Source organism: Mya arenaria, chromosome 6, assembly GCF_026914265.1.
Source record: "Mya arenaria isolate MELC-2E11 chromosome 6, ASM2691426v1".
Lineage (NCBI taxonomy): Eukaryota > Metazoa > Mollusca > Bivalvia > Myida > Myidae > Mya > Mya arenaria.
Genome location: NC_069127.1, coordinates 20,030,583 through 20,053,029, shown reverse-complemented (window position 1 = coordinate 20,053,029; position 22,447 = coordinate 20,030,583). Strand labels below are relative to the sequence as shown.

At 35.9% G+C, this 22,447-nt stretch overlaps 1 protein-coding gene across 3 annotated transcripts in view; it reads left to right on the top strand.

Moving 5' to 3' along the window:
- Positions 1 to 14,852, top strand: part of LOC128238242 (proto-oncogene tyrosine-protein kinase ROS-like) — a 79,249-nt gene extending 64,397 nt beyond the window's left edge. For 2 of the 3 annotated variants that reach the window (XM_052953931.1, XM_052953930.1), the window contains 20 exons: positions 272 to 456; positions 740 to 1,047; positions 1,432 to 1,599; positions 1,906 to 2,123; positions 2,396 to 2,537; positions 3,258 to 3,517; positions 3,879 to 4,055; positions 4,171 to 4,384; positions 4,662 to 4,785; positions 5,579 to 5,748; positions 6,255 to 6,353; positions 6,588 to 6,735; positions 7,039 to 7,201; positions 7,710 to 7,904; positions 8,472 to 8,578; positions 8,900 to 9,097; positions 9,369 to 9,503; positions 9,880 to 10,034; positions 12,252 to 12,337; positions 12,598 to 14,852. In XM_052953931.1, the coding sequence (XP_052809891.1) occupies positions 272 to 456; positions 740 to 1,047; positions 1,432 to 1,599; positions 1,906 to 2,123; positions 2,396 to 2,537; positions 3,258 to 3,517; positions 3,879 to 4,055; positions 4,171 to 4,384; positions 4,662 to 4,785; positions 5,579 to 5,748; positions 6,255 to 6,353; positions 6,588 to 6,735; positions 7,039 to 7,201; positions 7,710 to 7,904; positions 8,472 to 8,578; positions 8,900 to 9,097; positions 9,369 to 9,503; positions 9,880 to 10,034; positions 12,252 to 12,337; positions 12,598 to 13,545 (4,200 nt within the window). In that variant the 3' untranslated portion in view covers positions 13,546 to 14,852. Of the gene's footprint in view, positions 1 to 271; positions 457 to 739; positions 1,048 to 1,431; positions 1,600 to 1,905; positions 2,124 to 2,395; positions 2,538 to 3,257; positions 3,518 to 3,878; positions 4,056 to 4,170; positions 4,385 to 4,661; positions 4,786 to 5,578; positions 5,749 to 6,254; positions 6,354 to 6,587; positions 6,736 to 7,038; positions 7,202 to 7,709; positions 7,905 to 8,471; positions 8,579 to 8,899; positions 9,098 to 9,368; positions 9,504 to 9,879; positions 10,035 to 10,435; positions 10,533 to 12,251; positions 12,338 to 12,597 lie in introns of all 3 variants that reach the window. The other variant, XM_052953933.1, reaches the window with a different exon arrangement.
- Positions 14,853 to 22,447: the final 7,595 nt, after the last annotated feature.

Below are 22,447 nucleotides of genomic sequence, written 5' to 3'. Positions count from 1 at the left end.
CTCAAGAAAACGAAGAAAATATAGATTTTATTTATTGTCCTAGTTTAGTGTTGTTGGCATCGACCGAGCATGCACAACACACACACATGTAGCAAGGCCCATTACTGTGGCTAAAAATGTAGTAAAGTTTTTCCCCTTGGCCAACTAAGAAACACTTACATTTGCATTGATTGCTTTGCCTTGTACAAAAAAGATACTGTACATGCAGATATAACATGATTTTAATGTTGTTTTGAACAGAAATAAGTTGTTTTTGTTTCTTTTTTTGCAGTTGCTGCAGTTGGACAGCGAAGGTCACCACATGACTCTGGACTGGGTCAGTAGGTCACTGTATGTCACTCGTAGCAACCAGTCACATGGGGCTATTTTTAGATATGAGATGGATAAAGGCATTCACTCTGTTGTCATAGAGAGGCCAGCTCCAATAGGGAAAATAGCAGTGGATCCTTTTACTAGGTGTGTGTTCAAAATCATGTATACATGTAGTTTGGTATCTTCTTTATATCAGAATGTAAATACATAAATTAAAGACAATACCATTAGATTCATTCTTTTTTCAGTTTTTTTTGGGATAAAAGTGTTCATCAAGTTTATAATTAACTGCAGAAAAGATTAATTTTGGTTGATTAACAAAATTAGATACCTATAGCGGTTCATATAAAATGTGATTTTTTCCATTCTTGGCAAAAAAAACATATTCCTAAACGTTTTTATTCACATCGTAACTACTATGTTTCAGTTCCCTACTGTGGACAGAACAAGGTGATACACACAGCTGGAGGATCTACAAGTCCAATACAAATAATCTGACCTTGACTGAAGAATTCTTCTCTCAACCTCCCCCCGCCCGCCAGAGCCGTGACCTCACCCCACCTTGCAGCTGCCCGCGTGATGTAAGGGTAGGACCAGGGGTCACAGTGGATCTAGTGAAAAACGGGGGCACGGAGCTCGTATTTGTGGAGTTGGGCTCAATGTCTCTGATTGCTGCCGACATGCAGGGATGCCAGTGTAGGGTTCTTCTCAACACAACTGAGAAGGACAGGAAAGGTGGGGAAATAGCTTATTCATTAATAAATGTTCATTTAATTTTTTTTACAGATTAATAAAAAAATATTTTTTGTCATTTATCAAAAAGAATTTGTTTTGGTTTCTAAAATTCCATTGAGTCTTCTATGAGTTATAAGAGAAGTTTAGCGAAACTTGTTATCCGATATTATTAAATTAATAAAAAATGGTTACTAAGTTATCCAAAAAGACCCTCTGTAACAATACCCATGTATGTCAATGTAGAGCTGCTGAACTTTGACCACAAGAATGTGTGAAAGTGCCACAGATGATTAACAGATGAATAAATACTGGGTACCAATAATCAGCCATGAAATCCTCAGGCCTGACCCATCTCAGCGGACTTTAACAATTATGTCACTGCAGGTTTGCCAGCCAGTCACATGACAGTGGACCATGTAAACTTATACTGGTACCACTCAGACTCTAGTACTCTGTATATGCTGGACAAGGAAACAGGAATGGTCCGGTCCACCAGCCTGCCACATGTCACTGACATCCTTGCCTTTGGATCACATCTTCAGCCACTCCCTGGTATACCATCAGTTTGTAAATAACATATAAATAACAGTTATAAGGCGGCTACAATGTTTTTGTATGTCCCGTTTTTGTCCTGTATAAACCCCTACCTAATGTCAAAATGCTTTGAAATGTGATTATGATTCACAGCTGGAACAACTGTTCACTCATTTTTCAATTTTTTACCCATCAGTTTATACATTAGTATGAAAATCCAATCAATTTTGTTTGAATTTTTACATTTATATGAAAATCCAATCAATTTTGTATGAATGCTTACATTTGTATGAAAATCCAATGAATTTTTATGACCTTTTTAAGGGTCAGAGTGTCTTGATGTGAGTCCCTATGCTGACCCTGTTCACATTGTGTCATACACAAACACAAGTGTACGTGTGTGGATGACCCCGGTCAGCTGGCCAGAGCAGTGCCTGGAAATCAGCCATCCCGCAGTACGGTACACCGTCTTTTACAAGGTTTTGGATGATATGAACCCCTACAGTGACTGCAGCGATCCAAACTACATGTGTTCTCAGCAGGTATCATTGCATTCTGATTTTCCTTTGTTTTTCTGGCTAGGAGAAATGGGGAAAAATTACATCCCATTATTTTTTTCATCAGAGACCATTCATAAATATTTTGTAGCTCGATTTATTGTAGTTGCTGTATGTTAAGTTATGGATAAATAGAGGCTAATTTATATGAATAATTTACATGAATCTGGTAACAATTTTTTATTAATACTTGAATACTGTTTACTTGTAATATGTCAGTTACTGCTGACCACTGACATATGTGTTTAATTTTCCAGTTCTCGTACACTGGTGAGCTGGAGATTGAAGGTCTGACCCCATACACGTACTACATCCTACAGGGTGCAGTCAGTAGTCAGTACTCCCAGTACTCAGTACTCACCCTAGGGCAGGGATCCACCTTGAGGACAAGGCCAGGGGGTAGGGAAATCTATTTTTTCAGATGTTTTCAGTGTTGTTTGTAAGGAAAAGGAATCAGTTTTTACACAATGTCACCAGCAGTTGTCAGCAGCCAATTTTATAAGACTGGATAATTTAGGTAGTTTGGGCTAGTTTGCACATAACAACAATTTGATTGGTCAATAGTGATTATTATTTGTAATAAAGTGTGTGGCAGTATGAAATTGCCCATGATGGGTATATGAGAATTTAACATGGGCAGGTCATGTGAGGTATGATAATAATAATAATATTGACCATTTAATAAATGTTTTGGCTAAATCTAACCAACCAAGGACTTTGATTTATACCAGTTTTATATAATTGGCTGCTGTGCTCCTTTAACTTGGTTCTCTTCATTTGGGGCAAGGAACCACCTTGCGTAAAAGGCCGGGAGTAAATGCAAAAAGTGTATATTTAAATATAGAAATCAAAATAGTAGGCTGTTAGTAGTCACTTCTCACCTTTGTGCAGAGATAATCCCTCAGCATATTGAAGGATTTATGTAAATCATACAATGATTAAAGAAGCTGCAGTTTTGAAAGCCTGTACTGTTTTTAAACTAATACTTTTCTATGACAAAACTCATAAGTAATTTGAGAACAATAGAACAATAACAAAACTATTTTTGACTACACCTAAGGTTAATGGACAAAAAATAACTTCCATAAAAAATTATATTGTTTATCTTTCAACATCTAGTTCCAAGTAGAGTGGAAAATGTCACTCTAGAACCGCAGAACCCGAACCTGGTGATCGTGCGTTGGCCCCTGCCTGCCAAGCCCAACGGCCCTGTTGACAAGATCGAGTATTTTGTGCGGTGGTCAGCAGTTTTGCAGGACGGAGAGAAACGATCCACTATGTCGGAGGCCATCACATACAGCGACTATCAGGAGGACATGTATGGGAGATTTAGTAAAAGGATTGAAAACCTCCTCCCTGACCAGACATACTCAATACAGGTAATATTATTGAAAATTGAGGATATAATTTGTATAGCAATATTTATAACACCATTTTTAACTTTTCAAATCTTTTTCATAGCTTGATAATAGTATTTGACATCCCATTGCTGGCAAAACATTGATTTTTGATATTCTTTGTTAATTTTTGTATTATAGGAAATTGAATTTATCCCTAGAGTTAAGGCATATATTTTTTATTCAATACCTTTAGTTACTACAATTATAAAGAGCATTTGAATATGTTTAGAATGACTTTGTAATTTGTTCTCAAAGGAAAAATGGAAAGGTATAGGCTTGCAGAAATTGACACAATACAGACGATGTTCTTGTTTTTTAATATAATATATCTTCTGTGCAGGTGTTCAGCAACCAGACAAGTGGTGGTTACCTTACAGAGAGCTCCGCCATGCAAGTCCACACATTCCAACAGCCAAGCGACCTCGAACTTTACGATGTGACAAACACTTCAATCCATCTCACCTGGCGCTCCCCGAGCGATGATGCCACTCAGAGGGTCACCATTAGTTACCAACTGGTATGTGCTGTTGTTGTGCGTGTTTTAAAGTTGTCCTTATTTATGCATTTTAAAAAACACATTTGCTGCCCTTCATGTGTAATAGGTGTCAATGTTTATTTCTAACAAACCACAGGTACAAGAGAACATGTCAGACATCTTCATGAGCAGCCTTGATAATCTGCCGATCCTGACAGAAAACAATACGCTCTACAACGAATCCTTTGAAGATCTCAAACCGAACACAGAGTATGCTTTCCAGCTCCATCTTATCTACAACTCCACCATGTATAACCTTTACCACTGGCCGACACAGGAGAGTGGCATCCAATATGTCTTCAAAACACTGAGTATGTATGATACAAATAAAAATAATATGTTCAAAATGAGATACACCTGATGAATATAATTTATGAATATCAATTTCAAGGTCAAAGATAGCTCAACAGGAATTATATGTTTCACCTACAATCTTTTTTGATAGTATCTAGTGTTCAAAAAATAAATTTGCCAAGCCAGCCATGCTTGCATGCTGTTTCAAAAAGCATTTTAATGCATTTAGTAGCATACAGGAGACAGTCTAATAAACTATTGCCGGATTATATTTTGCTTTCCCGGATTTTCCAGCGGGTATCCCAGACTCCCCTGATCCCCCGATAGTAGAAGAGATAAAGGAAGGACAATATGAGGTCAGATGGGCCGAACCAGAGGATAACGGGGAGGCCATTCAACACTACATACTGCAGTACAAGTAAGAACTCTCACACCTTCCAGGGGCCATGGTTACCAACAGTCTCAAGTCTGAGTTTAGACTTAAGTGGCATAACTGCATATCCGTATTTCAGTGTAACTTTCCTTCCAGTTGAGTATTTATGATGCAATTGACTATTTGAAGCTGACATTTATTTTTGTAAAACAAATGGAATAACCTCAGATGATTCTTTGTAATTTAATAAAAGTGCTTTTATGCATCTGACTCTGAACTCAGACTTAAGGCTGTTTGTGATCACAACCCCCAGCGAAAATAAGTCCTGTGGTGAATAGACAGTTATCTATGTCCTTGAATTAGAAATTTATATAATCTTTCTATGAAAAAATGAATTAAATATATTTTCAAATATATTTCAAAACATTTAATATTTTCTTCCCATGTGACACAATATATGACAAAAGTAAATGTGGTGCTTGCTCAGCAGGAATCATTTCATGGTAGACATCAGATATGGGTTTTTTCATGCTCCTATTTCTTGTAGTTATTTCACTTTTAATCACAATCCCTTTTTATGTTCCCATATTTTTTAATTACATTCAAGTTGTGAAACCAACAGGGTGATGTAATTGCTCTATTTACTTATAACATGTAATGTTTTAAGTTTTGTTGGCTGCTGCAAGTTGGTTGTTTTACCATACATGTGAAAACACATGGCCTAGGTAGAAATAGATGAAACAAATTGAATACCTTCAGGCTTAGTCTTTATTCCAGACTATACTCAACCCCAAAGTATGTCTTCATTCATATACTTGTATAACTTTTCCTTGCTCAGGCTTATAGACAAAGACAACTGGAGTGTGGCGTATAATACGACGGACCTGCGTTGGGTTATAGATGAGAGTGTGTTACAACGCGGTTATACGTACCTGTTCCGTGTGCAGGCCAAGAACAGTAATGGCTGGGGACCTGTCAGTCTCAACAGCACTCTCTTTTCTTTTCCAAGTAAGTATGATAAAGTGTGTGTTACAAAGTTGGGAAAGGTCATTAGTCAATTTTAATTGCATTCTGTACTCCGTTTGAAGTACATAAAACTCATTTGCAGTTGACTTCATAAATTTCTTTTACAGACCTTACTTAAGTCTGTGGAACTGCAGACGTTCTAAATTTCTTAAAATCTTATGCTAAGTTTGATCAATACTCTTTAGAGCCTTTTATGCTAAGTTTTAGAGCAAAAGCTGTTGTTAAGCTTACACGGCAAAAGGTTATGCTAAGCTTAGTTTAGCTTATACTGCAAAAGCTTATGCTTACCTTAGCTTACACTGCAAAAGCTTATGCTTAGCTTACACTGCAAAACTATTGCTTAGTTTAGCTTACACTGCAAAAGCTTATTCTTAGCTTTCAGTGCAAAAGTATATCATGTTGCGATTTGTGCAAATTCTTGATAAGTGTTTAGTAGGGTAAGGCAAATATTCTTCTTTTCTTAAGTAACTGAATTTCTTTAACTTCAGTATTGGAGGTGGAGCCTGAGGATGACATGGTTACTGTGGTAGCAATCGTCTCTGCCCTCATCTTTGTCATCATCGCCATGGCAGCCATCGCCATCTATTGTTAGTAATACTCTTGATTTGATAAAAAAAACTTTACTTTAGGATAAAGTTTAAGTTATATTGTATTCAAAAAAGAGTTCAGATCGGAAGTATAAAGATAAAAGATGCATTACACTGACTTGATGAGTAGGAATGTTAGTTGAACCCTCACTACTTAAATATTTTAACCAGTCATTTACGCATTAAAATGATATAAAATAACAGAGTCAAATAAAATAGCTAATCTTATTTCAGCAATTTGCCGAAGGAGAAGAGAGGAGAAGAAAAAGCGCAAGGAGCGGGAATTTGTCACGGTGGCACGTGGCCCTGATCTAGAGCTTGCCACCCTGCGTGAACTGCCCCTTACAGCGATACAGCAGAATAATACACTGTATGCCATGAAGTAAGTTGTAACAGCACAATTTCACATAACTTTTGATCAAGCAAGCATGACTTTTAAATTCAGTATGAGAGCTATACTGATCATTCTTCCTTTTTTACCATTATAACCCTTACTGATGATGAGATAGCAGCCCTGACCCATTTCTGATGTAACGAGCGTGTGCTGCCTAAATTCCTGGGCAGTGAAACGTTTGGGGAGTTGTATGTTCTTGAGCAGTGAAGCATTCCGGGAAGTGTTTGAGAGGTTTGTCATCTGTTTGTAACACAATTATATTTATCATTTCCATTTATTTTATTCACTCAGTATGATACCTACCGATGATGAGATAGCTGCCCTGCCACATTTTCGACGTGATCAGTTGGTCCTCTGTAAATTCCTAGGCAGCGGCGCGTTTGGAGAAGTTTTCGAGGGGGTTGCCAAGAACATCATTAATGAGAGCTCTGGGGACACTAGGTGTGCTGTCAAGGTGAGATAATCATAAATGTGGCTTAGATTTGTAGTTTAATGTTTCTGATACTATGTTATATACTATATAGACACTGAATATACAAGCTGCTGTATAATCATTCAAAAGTGTTTAATCAGTTTCCTAACAAGCACAAGACCATAATGCAACATAACAGTAAGAACATATAAAAAGCAATCCTTAAAGAAGACCTCTACAATCAGTTTTCTACAGTTTTGTCATCACTTGATGGAAAACATGTACGCAGTACGTTATTGGTTGGTATTGCATTGTGTTTTGGAATTCAGACTGTTTGTACTTGTAGAAGTGACTTTGGTCTTGGGTCTTCCTAGATATCAAAATCACAGTCCAGTCTTTACACACTATTTCAGACTTTTAGTCATTAAAGTAAAACATTCTCAGACCAAGAAAAACACATACTTTTGAAGGAGGCCTAGCTCATGTCCAGCTAATCGCATCCTTAGTCTGACAGACTTCAATAATCCAAACTATATTTGAACCATTTCAGACCTTACGTAAAAGTGCTTCGGATCAAGAAAAAGATGAATTCCTCAAAGAAGCCCTACTCATGTCCAACTTTCACCATGAGCATATTCTCAGTCTACTGGGGGTGTGCCTTGATAATGACCCACAGTTCATCATCCTGGAGCTCATGGAAGGTGGTGATCTACTCTCCTTCCTCCGGGCCTGTCGGCTCTCATCGGTAAGTTTTCAGCTGGAATGTCAATTGGAGTACCTCAGCAATTTTCCTTCAAAACAAACTCTAATGTATATGAATTGTTTACAATGTCTTTACGTTTAACTACGCTGTGAGTAGATCACGTAGATTTTTTAAAGAATAGTCATTCACAGAATACACCTGATTTTGTGCTCCTTTGTTATTGGCCAAAAATGTTGCCTGTTTGACACTTCACACAAAGTATAGGCACACACTAACATTGTACACATTGCTGCCATTTTAATTTCATGAACTTATTTTAATAATGCACCGGCATACATCTGGGACTCATTGTTTGGTGGAGTTGGCCAAGGTGTTGCAATATCTAGAATGTCAGTCATACAACCAGTACATGTTTGACATATTGCCAAGTTGCCCTTATTTAAAATTTTCTGACCAGTAAACTAATAGAAATTTAATCATCACAGCAGCTGTTCCCCGTATTTGGTTTTTCATAATGGCTTCAAGATCATTGTGTTTTCAAAGATTACCTGTAGATAATTTGGGAAAACTTATCATTAGGTCAGTGAAAAATGTACTATGTGTTTGCAGATCCAGCATCAGAGCCGTGTGGAGCTTTCTCTAATGGACCTGGTTAAAATCTGTGTCCATGTGGCGAGTGGCTGTAAATACCTCGAGGACATGCACTTTGTACACAGGTCCGGCATAGCTCTTCGTTATGGAGATAATTAATTAATGTTCATAATGTTTTTTATTTGAGTGAATTACTGACAAATATTTTAACATTCTTTGTTTGCAAATGAAGGCTTTTCTTCCATCCCTGGCTGTTACATGTTATAAAGCTTTTTCAATATTTTTCAAAATGGAAACCATGCTGGTTTCTTCTAAAGATACAAACTGAAACAATTTTTGAATCAAAAAGATGACAGCTGTCTAAATGCAAAAGGAGGCCTCAAATTAATTAGGTTGCATAATAATTTACTTGAAACAGTTTGTATCTAAATATTTCACTATTTCAGGGACTTAGCAGCCCGAAACTGCCTAGTGAGCTCGTGTAACCCGGCAACCATGGTGGTGAAGATTGGAGACTTTGGTCTCGCAAGAGACATTTACAAGAATGATTACTACCGTAAGGAGGGGGAGGGGCTCCTTCCTGTACGCTGGATGTCGCCCGAGTCACTGGTGGATGGGGTGTTCACCACACAATCCGATATTTGGTATGGACAATGCTATGTTTGGTGTTGTTTTACGGTTCTATTTGGGAATTAATTTGGTTCTAAAGATAAAGTTGTGTATCTGTCAATAGTTTTCTTTAAATATATGTGTGTGATTTTAAGTAAAGATGTGCAACTGACCAATCACCAATTGGCTCAAGATTGTCAAACAACCAGCAAATAAAATAATTAAGTTTGGCAGTGAGTTTATTGGCTAAAAACAAACTGTTTCTTTAATTTGCTTAATTGATCGAACCAGAATTTCTTTTGACAGGGCGTTTGGTGTGTTAATGTGGGAGGTGGTTACATTTGGGCAGCAGCCATACCCAGCACGCACCAACATAGAGGTGCTGCACTTTGTCCGCAGTAGTGGACGCCTTGACCGGCCAGATAACTGTCCTGAGGACTTGTAAGTTGCTATAATTTTATAAACAATATTAAATGATACATAAGACTTACCAACATAAAAGTGCTGCATTTACCACAAAAGTGGACACCTTGACTGACCTGACCAGCAGATGTGAAATAAAATGTGGTGTTTATACATGAATCTAGTAGAGTTAAAAGCAGTTCATTAAAGCAGGTTTTGAAGTATCCTATTAAAAAATGTAAGGCCTTTTACTGAATACATTTATCTTGAGACATGACAGAATTTTCATTTGAAATGATATTTTTTATAAAAAGTAAAATAACTTTCAAATTCATTTATTGTTTTAAATAAATGTTTGTTTTAAAGGCATCGATTTTAACTCACAAAAATAGTGACTTTGTATATTACTCCCCAGCTACCAGCTGATGTGTAAGTGCTGGAGTTTTGCCCCAGAGGATCGACCATCATTTGCCTACCTGCTTCAACAACTTCAGAAATTCCACGAGACATGCACGAGTGTGTCAGAGTACCTCATCCCAATATCATCAACAAATAGGGCGCTAGCAGCAGGTCAGTCTCTTTTGAACTTTGTGATAATCATCCCCTCTAAAAGCTTACTGTATGGATGTGTCAAACTATATAAGGTTTATGATACAGAGGAAAAATCGAGTCAGGTTCTAATAAACTTTTTGGATTTTTCATGGAATTAGGTGTCTGTGGCATGTGTAAGGTCATTATAACTTGAGCAATTATTTCTATTGTAATGGAATTTGTCAGACTCTGCTGTCTTGCTAAAACTTGAATTTCTTTTGAATGTTAGATTTATGAGATTAATTTTTCAATGCTCAAAAAGTCTACTGCCCCAGGTATGGAAAGAAGGTCAAATTATTTTGACATGATCATTAATTTTGAGCCTTGAGTTAAACACAAGCCTTAATCTTTGATTATTTCTCCACTGCTCTCTCGGAAAGGAGGTATAAATGTACATGTGGCAAGCGATCCTCGATGGCCTCAGTGGTGCGGTGGTCGGGAAGTCCACCCAGCCACGCCCAAACAGCCCGAGGAGAGGTAGTCCAGTGTCCAAGTTGTTGTTGTTGTTTGCCTTTGGTGTGCAGTGTCACATTTCATCATCACTGTTAACCTCCATCAGTTTTCTTATTGAGTTTAAACCCTTGGCATTCAATCATAGTTTGGATCCCTATTATGAATGTGTGCTGGTTTGGGCGTGTCACATATGTCACCACTTAATCCTGCATCAGTTTTTTACTGGTTTTAAACATGCTCACATTTCTGTTCCCATTTCATCATAGCATTACCATTTCATTTGTAACATTTGAGACATTGTCATTTGTTTTTCAATTGTTTTTGGCCATCATCCCATGTGTCAACCACCTTTCATTGTTTTCTAAACATATATCTCACTTGTCGGTATTGTAAAAGCTTTGTTGTCGTTGTTGTTGTTGTCAGTCTTGCAAAACTTTTATCTTTTAGTATTACTCAAATATCTTTCAAGAAGTTCAAATGAAACTTGGTTACCATGTTGACAATATACGTGGAGACAATGCGCACTTGTATATCAAGACCCATACTCAGACTCTCATTATTATAGAGTCATGCCCTTGTTCGACTGAAAAAACAGCAAGAAAAGACGAGTGTTGGCATTTGGTCAGCAGCTCTCTTGTTTTACTTTATCCACCTAAACTAGGCTTGATGGTATGCAGGCTTTCAGTCCAAGTATTATCATCTAGGCTTGATGGTATGCAGGCTTTCAGTCCAAGTATTATCATCTAGGCTTGATGGTATGCAGGCTTTCAGCCCAAGTATTATCATCTAGGCTTGATGGTATGCAGGCTTTCAGCCCAAGTATTATCATCTAGGCTTGATGGTATGCAGGCTTTCAATCCAAGTATTATCATCTACGCTTGATGGTATGCAGGCTTTCAGTCCAAGTATTATCATCTAGGCTTGATGGTATGCAGGCTTTCAGCCCAAGTATTATCATCTAGGCTTGATGGTATGCAGGCTTTCAGTCCAAGTATTATCATCTAGGCTTGATGGTATGCAGGCTTTCAGCCAAAGTATTATCATCAAGGCTTGATGGTACGCAGGCTTTCAGTCCAAGTATTATCATCTAGGCTTGATGGTACGCAGGCTTTCAGTCCAAGTATTATCATCTAGGCTTGATGGTACGCAGGCTTTCAGTCCAAGTATTATCATCTAGGCTTGATGGTACGCAGGCTTTCAGCCCAAGTATTATCATCTAGGCTTGATGGTATGCAGGCTTTCAGCCCAAGTATTATCATCTAGGCTTGATGGTATGCAGGCTTTCAGCCCAAGTATTATCATCTAGGCTTGATGGTATGCAGGCTTTCAGCCCAAGTATTATCATCTAGGCTTGATGGTACGCAGGCTTTCAGTCCAAGTATTGTCTTGTTTACCCTTTCAGCTTTGTTGTCAGTTTTTGAAAACAATTGCATGCTGTTCGGAACATATATCCTGCTCAGGGCTTTAAACCTTTAAATGTGTATCACATATTTTAATTTTAATAATAATAAATTTATTATCTAGGTTATTTTTTAAATATTTAACTTGTGTGTAAATTATTCATAGATGATATGATTGTTTAACTAACTTTATATTTGTACAAAGCTCGAATTTGAGAGAAAAAATACAAGTGTATTACCAATCAGTATCACCACACAAGATAATAGTACTTATCAAGCCTTATAAGTTCATATTTGCTGGTGTAAAACAAATGAATGGATGTGACTTTATGTTATATTTCAGCGGGTGGGTTCAACTACCTGAGTATGAGACAAAGGAGACTGACGTCGACATCATCAGACGACCCTGATTACAGACACATCGATCACGTATGTACAGGGGTCAACTTCATTTTAGTAACTGTTTAGGGTTCATTCTATTCAGTTTTATTCACTCTTGCACACAGTGCTTGTAAATTGGCTCAGGGAGAGTATTATTTGATAAGCACTTTCTGTTCCTAGGAGTGTATAGTTCTTTATAATTCAGTCATGTTAATGATCAATGTCCCATACTTTTATTCAATGTAAAAATCATTTTAATGGGGATTCATCATACATTTCTAAAATGTTACTGTTTATTCTCTCTTTAGAGTAGCTATGGTAGCCACAAATCATATGGGAAGATTCGACGGGCGACGTCATTTGATTCACCTGAGCCCAAAGACGCCACCCAGCAGTTGAAGACAGATGGGGCCAACTACTTACAGCCGAAATCTCGCCATGTGCCGCAGTATATTGAGTTTTTACCAGAAGACAGGACGGTGAATTATATGTATGATCTGTCAGGCAATAGGTGTCGCGACCTTGAGACAAAACCTGACAATCTTGAGCTAAAATCAAGCACAAAAAGCCCCAATTATGTTCAAACTACTGTTAAAGAGAATTTCCCTTTGTCTGGGTCGGAGTATGCAAAATATGTGAATCATAAGAAAAACAGTTCTTCAACTGATCAGGATGATTCGGAGGTGAAGAGCATTTTTGCTCATCAGAAAAACAGTGCAGATTCTGTTATTATGAAATCTGTTGAAAGAATTCCAAGTGTTCTTAGTGTAAAAAATGGCAATCTTGAGAGACAAAATTCCATGAATTCCTGCTCAGATACTTTTAGTTCACAAATTATAACTGTGCCATCAAGCAATTATGCTTCAAATACCTACAGACCACAGCCTCGCAAACAGCGCCTTGACTCGTCAAACTCGATTAAATCATTTGACTCAGTTCAAACAGAACCTGCATACATGACTTACAACCGCTCCAAACTATACTCCACCTCATCATCGAAATCCAACTATTCCATGTCGAACATCTCTGAGTCAGCTGTTGAGCAGCTTACCCCACCCACGTCAGCAGAAGTAACACCTGACCCTCGTGCTCAGCAGTTCTGGGCAAACAGCTCGAGTGATTGTGCTAATTTGGCCAGTAGACAGGACTTAAAAGCTCACTTGGACTATCTCAACATGAGTGCCAGGTCGCAGGTCTATCCGGAGACAGCTGGACCTCTAGCGGGATATGACATTGTCCATGCAAGCCTTGTTTAGACATATGGCAGTATACTGTCCATGTAATCCTTGTTAAGACAAATGGTACTGTACTGTCCATGCACAAGTAAGCCCTGTTTAAACATACAACATGCCCTGGCCATGCAAGCCTTGTTTAGACATATGGCACTGTATTGTCCATGCAAGCCTTGTTTAGACATATGGCACTATGGCACTGTACTATCCATCCAAGCCCTGTTTAGACATATGGCACTGTACTATCCATCCAAGCCTTGTTTAGACATATGGCACTATGGCACTGTACTATCCATCAAACCTTTGTTTAGACATATGGCACTGTATTGTCCATCCAAGCCTTTAGACATATGGCACTATGGCACTGTACTATCTATCCTAGCCTTGTTTAGACATATGGCACTATGGCACTGTACTGTCCATCAAAGCTTTGTTTAGACATATGGCACTGTACTGTCCATCCAAGCTTTGTTTAGACATGGCACTGTACTGTTCATTTAAGCCCTGTTTAGACATTGGTCAATAGCCACAAGCTGGAGCAACTGCTGACACAGACATTTCAGCATGTATGGTTGGGTTGATCTTGAAACTGCAGAAATGTCATTAACCACACAAGCCTTGTTTAGAATTTTGTAAACATTGTCTCAATAATGGATGTCTCACTGCCATATAGATATGTGTTAAATACTGTATGCATAATAGTGCTAAACTTTTTATTGGTGCATTTTGTTTATGTTTTGTTTCTTTGTTTTTGGATTTTTACATTGTAATATGTTTTAATTTACTAAATTGTTTAATAAATCACACTTAGATAGTGTTGAATGCATGTGTAAATATTCAGGTACTTCGTAAAGAAATGAGTGCGTATAAGTGAAGTCTTATGACCCGAGTGCACAAATATTCCATTCCAATATTGTTGCTGAATGCCCATATTCAATTTAAGAGTTTAGAAAACTCATATAATGACTTAAAATTTAATCATTTGGTTGCAATTTCTTAAAAAATGTTATTATCTTGAAAAAGCATTTAAAAGCTTATTAAATTATTTTATTTAGCCAAATTACTTAATATTGATTTTACAAATTAACAAAATAGTTTATTATGATTATCAAAAAGATACTTTAAGTCTCTGAACACTTCAAAATGAGAATATTACACAAGTAATATGGCAGCAGAACAACTGGGTTTAGTTTGTCCTGATATAATGGCATAAATATCTTTTTATCAAATTCTGGCATGGTTGCCAGTGGCAACTTGCCACTCTCATGTTTTGTTGAAAAAATAGAACCTACATTTGTTCTCTGTGTAAACAAAAACCAAATCATTATGTCAAATAAATAATTTATTGAGAAAATAAATCAACAACCAACTACATATATGTATAAAGTAGACGAGGAAAATAAAGTCTATAATGCCTATACAACAAACTAATCATAAAACGTGTAAAGAAAATTTCAGTATGTTTTATTGTTTTGGCTCAATGCCAGTGTTAAAATTAAACTCATTGAAGTATTCATTTTTTAAATTTAAAGACTTTTTAAAGATGTTTTTGTCAGATGTTCTGAATTTACCTATCTCTTTTAAAGCAATATAAAAGTGTTGAAAGTGATATCAACAAACAGCCTTTAAACACATAAAGATTTATTTCCTCTTTCCTTAAATGCTCTTATAAAGTTCAGTGGTTTTAAGTGATTTCTAACAATTTGTTATTGTCTGATATTAAAGTCTATAAATATGATTTATAAGTAGTAGAGATGATGTGTTCTGATTAAATCAAGCTAAGGTCATGGGAATTTAATATGATCTGATAACAATGATCATGTTTTTAGCTTACATGAAACTAAAAGCTAACTCAAACCCATCCTTATTTTACAAAGGGTAGAGCGACATTTATACTGTATGTGCGTAAATATATATTATGTATTGTGTTACTGTATATAGTTAATAATTAAATTCAGATTTTCTATTTAGGAAACCCATCACATGACACTGTCATAAGTGGGACTGTTACATGTTCGAAAGTTTATTTCATAATAAATGTTTCAAATCAAATGTTACCAAGATTGGTACAATATATAATGTTTAAGTATCCCTCTGTATATATATCTTGACAAATAATTGAGGTTACATGTACCTTTTGATAGGGAAGTATACATTAATCTACCTTCAATTTGATACACCGAAGAGACACAAAAAGACCCAGAGTGGTTTTATTTGAGTCTAGTTTTTCTACTCTATCAAATACCCATGGTGCTGAAAGTGCGGTGGTTTATTGTGAATTAATGTTATTCATTATCATGGTTAACCACTAAGTACCATCTGTATGAACAGCATGAACAAAATTAATAATCGAAAGGTTTGTAGGTTTGTGATAAGATCTGAGATATTTCAATAATGGTTCAAAGATAAGTATTTATTCTAAGATATTCCATTAATTGTTCAAAGAAAAGTATAAATTCTAAGATATTTCAATAATGGTTCAAAAATAAGTATTTTTTCTAAGATATTTCAATAATGGTTCAAAGATAAGTATTTATTCTAAGATATTTCAATAATGGTTCTAAGATAAGTATATTTTCAAAGATATTTTAAATAATGGTTCAATGACAAGTGTATATTCCAAGATATTTAAATAATGGTTCAAAGATAAGTATACATTCTAAGATATTTCAATAATGGTGCAAAGATAAGTATTTATTCTAAGACATTTCAATAATGGTTCAATGATAAATATATATTCTAAGATTTTCAATAATGGTTCAAACATAATTATATATTCTTAAATATTTCAACAATGGTTCAAAGATACATTTAAGTATATAATCTGAGATATTTCAATAAGGCTTTAAGGATCAGTTAACAATCTAAGATATACCAATGAGGGCTCAAAGATCAATATATAATCGAAGACATTCAATATTTAGACATTGATGATAATAATAACAATCTGATAACTTGTGCTGTTTATCCCATTGTAAATGTTTTGTGTTCTCTTTGTTTTACAATATTGTCTCATTTGCAGAAAATATCTGTATATGTTGTACAGATGAATGTGTTCATAATTCATGCTCATGATATACTGGTATGTACATGTATGTATAATGATTTCCAGAATAAAATCAATTCATAATTTGTTTGGTTATTGTTCTCATTGATTTTATTTCCATGCATTGTAAATTTAAAATCAACGTCAATCTCGATGATAAACGTTTATTTATTGTTATTTAGTTTCAAGAGAGATCGTAAATTTGGTCCCATAACTTAACAAACAGCATTATGTACTACAATCATTGTTTTGGTATTGCTCGCATGTACGTTTTTCAACGAAATAATAACACAAACAATTAACCTTTCCTCACGACTTCTAAGCATCTTTGTGATGTTCACACTTGCTCTCAAACTCTTAGCGACCTCTCTTTTCAGTATGTATACGCAAATAAGTTATGAATAGTGGGTCTGTTGGCTACATTGTAGTGCTCTATGTCACTCTGCACATACAGCAAATGTCAGTTCCATGTTTTACCTGGTCAGCAATAGTGTTCAATCAACTAACACTTCGCGAAGCGTAATAGTGCATAGGCCTTTGCTACACTAATGCTACGTGGTCCCTGATAGTATGGTTCAGTATTTCGTTGTCATCCACATACCTCAAAATGTCACTGTCCTCCTACAACAAAAGTCGTCCTTGAATCCAAGCACCAACTGCCATCCGGATAATAAAACAAATTACCGGTTCTGTTTTCTGTCTTTGCCGTTAATATATCCGTCCTTGTACACGGGTATACCGATCAGCATTCGGCAATTTCTCGGGTAAACATACGAGTAGGTCAACTGGAATGTGTGCACGCGACAGTCACGCATGGCTTCCTCAAACACTCGTGACGTCACCAGGTTCATCCGGAACGCTGAACCAATTGAGGTAGATCCATTCTTCACGTTAAAAGCAATGGTTTTCAGCTCAGTGAGGCTGAGGGATGCATAATAATAAACTACGCTTTCAAACACCACTGCAACGTGTACCCTGATGTAATTATTCAGTTTTTCAAAATCTACAGACGTCAACAGATCAAGAGTTGGACGCGCCTGTAATATGTCGTCGTTTACCTTACACAACGTGTACGTACTTTTCAAACCTGTTTCGAAATATTCAAAAAGCAAAATTTCAAAATTATTCCATTGTGCTTCAAGTTCATTGCCGCTCAGAACTGGACATAACTGATACACATGCTGAGTAACACAACAATGTTCATATCCTCTTGAAGTCAATCCCGGTACCGCGAGATGTGAATGCCAACCAATGCTGGGTAAAATAGCATCCTTAAGTCGAACAACATTTATCATGAACAGTGAACCATTCCCTGTATAGAAGAAGGTGCTATTAACACTTTCTGTCAAAATTTCCATGCCATTAATTTTTAGCGAGAGCATATTTGTACTGTTTGAACTAGTTGACATAAAGGTTTTCGCAGACCTGTGCTTGTCAGAACTCGTTGACGTACTGAACATTGTATTTGACATTCGATTTGCTGAATGAGATTTAGATTCTGCATCGCTTTGCTGAAGCAAATCTTTAGTTCTTTTATAATTGTTATTATTTAGTTTTTTGTCGTTTACACCCTCATGCCTGTTACTAAGTATTTCAGACACTTCACTTGTTGAACCGGTACTTTCTCTAGTACTGAGCATTTCAGACACTGCACTTGTTGAACCGGTACTTTCTCTTATACTGAACATTTCAGACACTGCACTTGTTGAACCGGTACTGTCTCTTATACTGAACATTTCAGACACTTCACTTGTTGAACCGGTACTGTCTCTAGTACTGAGCATTTCAGACATCTTACTTGTTGAAACGGTAATTTCTCTAGTACTGAGCATTTCAGACACTTCACTTGTTGAACCGGTACTTTCTATACCTTCACAAGTTTCTGCAGGCACGTACTCCTCACTAGCGTTGTCAAGAACTTGATGATGTGTTCTATTTCCATCTGAGCCTATTACTTTTTTCTTCTCATTTTCTGCAGCATTAAACGCCGTCTCTACCTGTCCATCTTCGACCAGTAAGCTTTCACTAGCACTGGCACCTTCTTCGCTACTACTGCAGTTTGTTTCGTCCGATTGTGAACTTGTTTCAGTGAATGTGTTTTGAGACGAAAATTTCTTAATCCCATCCTGAAATGAGCCATTGTCTTTTGGGTCTGCTGATCGCTTGTTCTTTAAACGTGCAATTTCTTTCGCAGTCCACTTTTCCCCTCGTCCACATAAGTCCTTTCCAGAATTAAAAAATCGCTGAAGTTTACTTAAAACTTGTATAGCCACCACCATTTTGATTCAGTTATGGTTGAATGGGATACCAATAGCCGTACGTGGCGCACAATACCATTCTTTATTCAAAATTAGAAATGGGTAAGTTCCAACATGTACATCAATTCGGGCTATGTAATTAATGCTATAGTATTTGTATGTATCATAAGTATGTGAATAAAATAAATATTGCTCTCTGTTATTGTACAGTTTATCAATGATTTTACATCAGCGTTATTAAGGCATTTTTTATAAGTTAATCATGCATATTTAAAAATACAATAATATGGGTTCCCAAGTGTCATGATTTGCACTTTCGTTTTTAAAAACCTTCCTGAGCTGGCACTATCTGAAAATTAAAACATGAACTAAAGACACACAGAACTTTCTTGTTTTATTTTCTATCTTAGAAAGTCAAGATAGATGCACAAAAGAAACGTATGAATTTGTTCGACTTATTTGACCTTCATGATCAAAAACGAAACAAAGCATGATACAGATACAATCAAAGTACTGAAAGTACTGCTGGGACGTGATTTGTCTCAGTAATATTTACATTTTGACTTTCGTTCTCGCCAGTGTTTTAATAATATACCACAAGGCAATTTCAATACAGTCTTTATTAATGTTTCTTTAAAAAATATTGAAGACATTGAAGTATGCTTTATTCATATTATTGCGTATACTGGCGAAATCGAAAGCCGAAATATAATATTTATGAGACGTGTCATATAGTTATGTTAAAAGTATGTAACGCTCTTAAATCACATAATTTATGATAACTAGAAAACAATTGAGTTTCTTTGTGCATTTATATTCAATCCATCTGCAAGTATTTCCGCATGCTCAAAAGCTTATGACATATGACATATAATTACCAGCACAGATGATCGTCACATAGCTTGGTCAATAAAATTTGGCCATTCAGTCCTTTGATACTGTTTAAAAAAATGTGGCCATTCAATCCATTAATATTGGCTAAAAATTAACAAAAAATAATTAAAATTGATAAAATGTTATTTCAATAGTTTTCTTAGAGTATTACTTGAAAACTAACCACAGGTGCCCTGAACAATGTCCAATATTTCCTAATATATTTGACAAAATGCTATCATTTTTACAATACCGGAAAGATTAAAGACTAAGCTACAAGAAAAATGTACTTTTTATTCCAGTTCTTGACACAATTCTAACATAATCAGTCGAAATACGCAGACTCAACACTGAAAACGCCCATTATGAAACAATGAAGAGGCTCAAAAACTACGAAAATTCCCCCCCCCCCCAAAAAAAAACAACAACAAGTAATTACAGACGGACATGCAAACTTTGCGCATGCATTACAAAGAGAAGCTTGAAATATAATCCCTACCGTTGTAAACTTTGGACAACATTTGAAGGCTTTTTCAATTAAGTCATTGAAACCAGGAAAGTCGATAATACCCGTCCAATGAAAACGCTTCTTACATTTAAGACAAAGCCGATTGCGCGGTCAAGGTCAAAATTGCAAGACGGTGATTCGAAGTGAAAATAGAAATACCGCAACAAAAAAGGTTCGATTTGGATAAATACGCATCTTACTCAACGAGTTTACAACGGTTGGGAAGATATTTCAAGAGTTTTACATTTTAATATGCTAAAAGAGATATTTCACAAGTATGCATTCTAAGACTTTCTCCGAACAGATCTGGTATTGATGACCTCTTTACTAATGGTTCCACTGCATACTTCTGGCAGAAATGCAACTATCTTTGCCGGAAAATGTGTATGAAATAGCTTCTTGCATGGTGCTCAAACAGTAATATGCTTAGGCATCCTTATATATCTTAATGTATGGTGATTTCTTATTGTTATAATTTAAAACAAATATTAATAGTATGTCGTTAAAAATGCACTTAAGCACTTGAAGTCGTTGTTTTTATTGATTCATATTGATTTGAAAATATCGAAGTATTAAGGTATGTCGTAAAATGAATTATAAAATAACACTTTTCAAAGTAATCTTTTAAATTATGACATGACAAAAGCTTTTTACGTTTCATTTTACAAAACCTCTTCTTACCCCGTTATTCAAAGAATTAGGTTGGTTATCTTATGATAACATTTGTCAATTTATTGTTGATGGCGTATGTGTGAAATATCGATGATTTATTTGACATTGTTATTTAAAGGTCAAATTCATTGAAAGTATGTTCGTTGAAAACCACATTATCAACAACATACTGTTGTATTATAATGCGTTATCTCCAAAAATAAACATTTGCAATTTACAGGTGATAACAACGATCTTCGGGAACTCAAATGCTGCTGACTTCTTTTCATATCGACAATACAATAATTGTGATAAAGCTTTTTTTTATACAACTTGATACGCAAAACCAAATCTTTAGGCGTGGGAACCCGATCTCCTGATTACTGCATTGTCAATTTAACATATTTATCAAAAATATTATTATTCGTATTTAACAAGCTAATATCTATCTTTTAGCATTCCTACGTCGTCAAATTATTTTGGAAAGTAATTGAACAATTCAGACAACACAATTTATTTTGAAACAACTCAAAGTTTAATACTGCTGCTGCATTGCACTTAGAAGCTTTGTCAAGATTTGCATCGACCCGAACATGACGTAACTTTTGGCACTATCATATCGTCAAAAAGGACAAAGTAAACTAAGACGAACGTTTAGCTTGACGTTAGAAGAAATTGGAAAGTACTATAGAATGTGGCGTACCAAATAATGTTAGAAATGTTGCGAATTTAACTTTCCAATTTTAATATTATGCATACTGCGTACCACCCTCTTGACTACCGAACACTGCTGTACAACCGATTAGCAAGGCTAAACTTCATTTAGGATAAAGCATACTCACCGTACAATTGCGCATTGCCAAATCCATTTATAATATTGGCTTGAGAATATGTTATTGATATTAATGTACATTTCATCATTTTCTGATAACATTCATTGCAGATAAAAGAATAAAACTAGCTTAAATTTGGTATTGGTTGTATGACAATGTTAGAAGAAAAATACTTCTAGTTAGTTAAAAAGGGAAATGGGATGGCGCCGGGTCCAAGTTCACTTTTTATGTCAATATCGGATATGGAAATAATAATATAAAATAGGCAGAAAATGCACCACTTCGAACAAGAATTTTTTTTAATTTCCAAACCTCCCAACCAATATTTTAAACCATTTAAGTTTCGTTTTCGGGGGAGGGGCGAATGTCAAAAAGGTTGAACCCCTGAGTTACGCCCTCTCTACATTCAAATCTTAAATCCTCCACTGATAAATGCAAGTACAGAAAGGAGAGGTATGCAGAAAACAGTTAGAACGATCAACTTGGTACTAATGGTGACTACGTAGCAGATGAAGCAAAACATGTCAGGTACCAAGACGATTTTTTTATTCCTTATTTGTATTATTTATTGAACGCTTCAATATACCTGGAAAGTTTTCGCTAGGGAAAACATCATGAAGTATGTACAAGCAAATACAAATAAACATTCGAAAATAATCGAAATAATAAACAAGACTTTCACAGCTGACTAGCTGACAAAGCCAAATACATAGTGTTGATTTTCAACATATTTGCCCTAAACGACACAGACAAACAA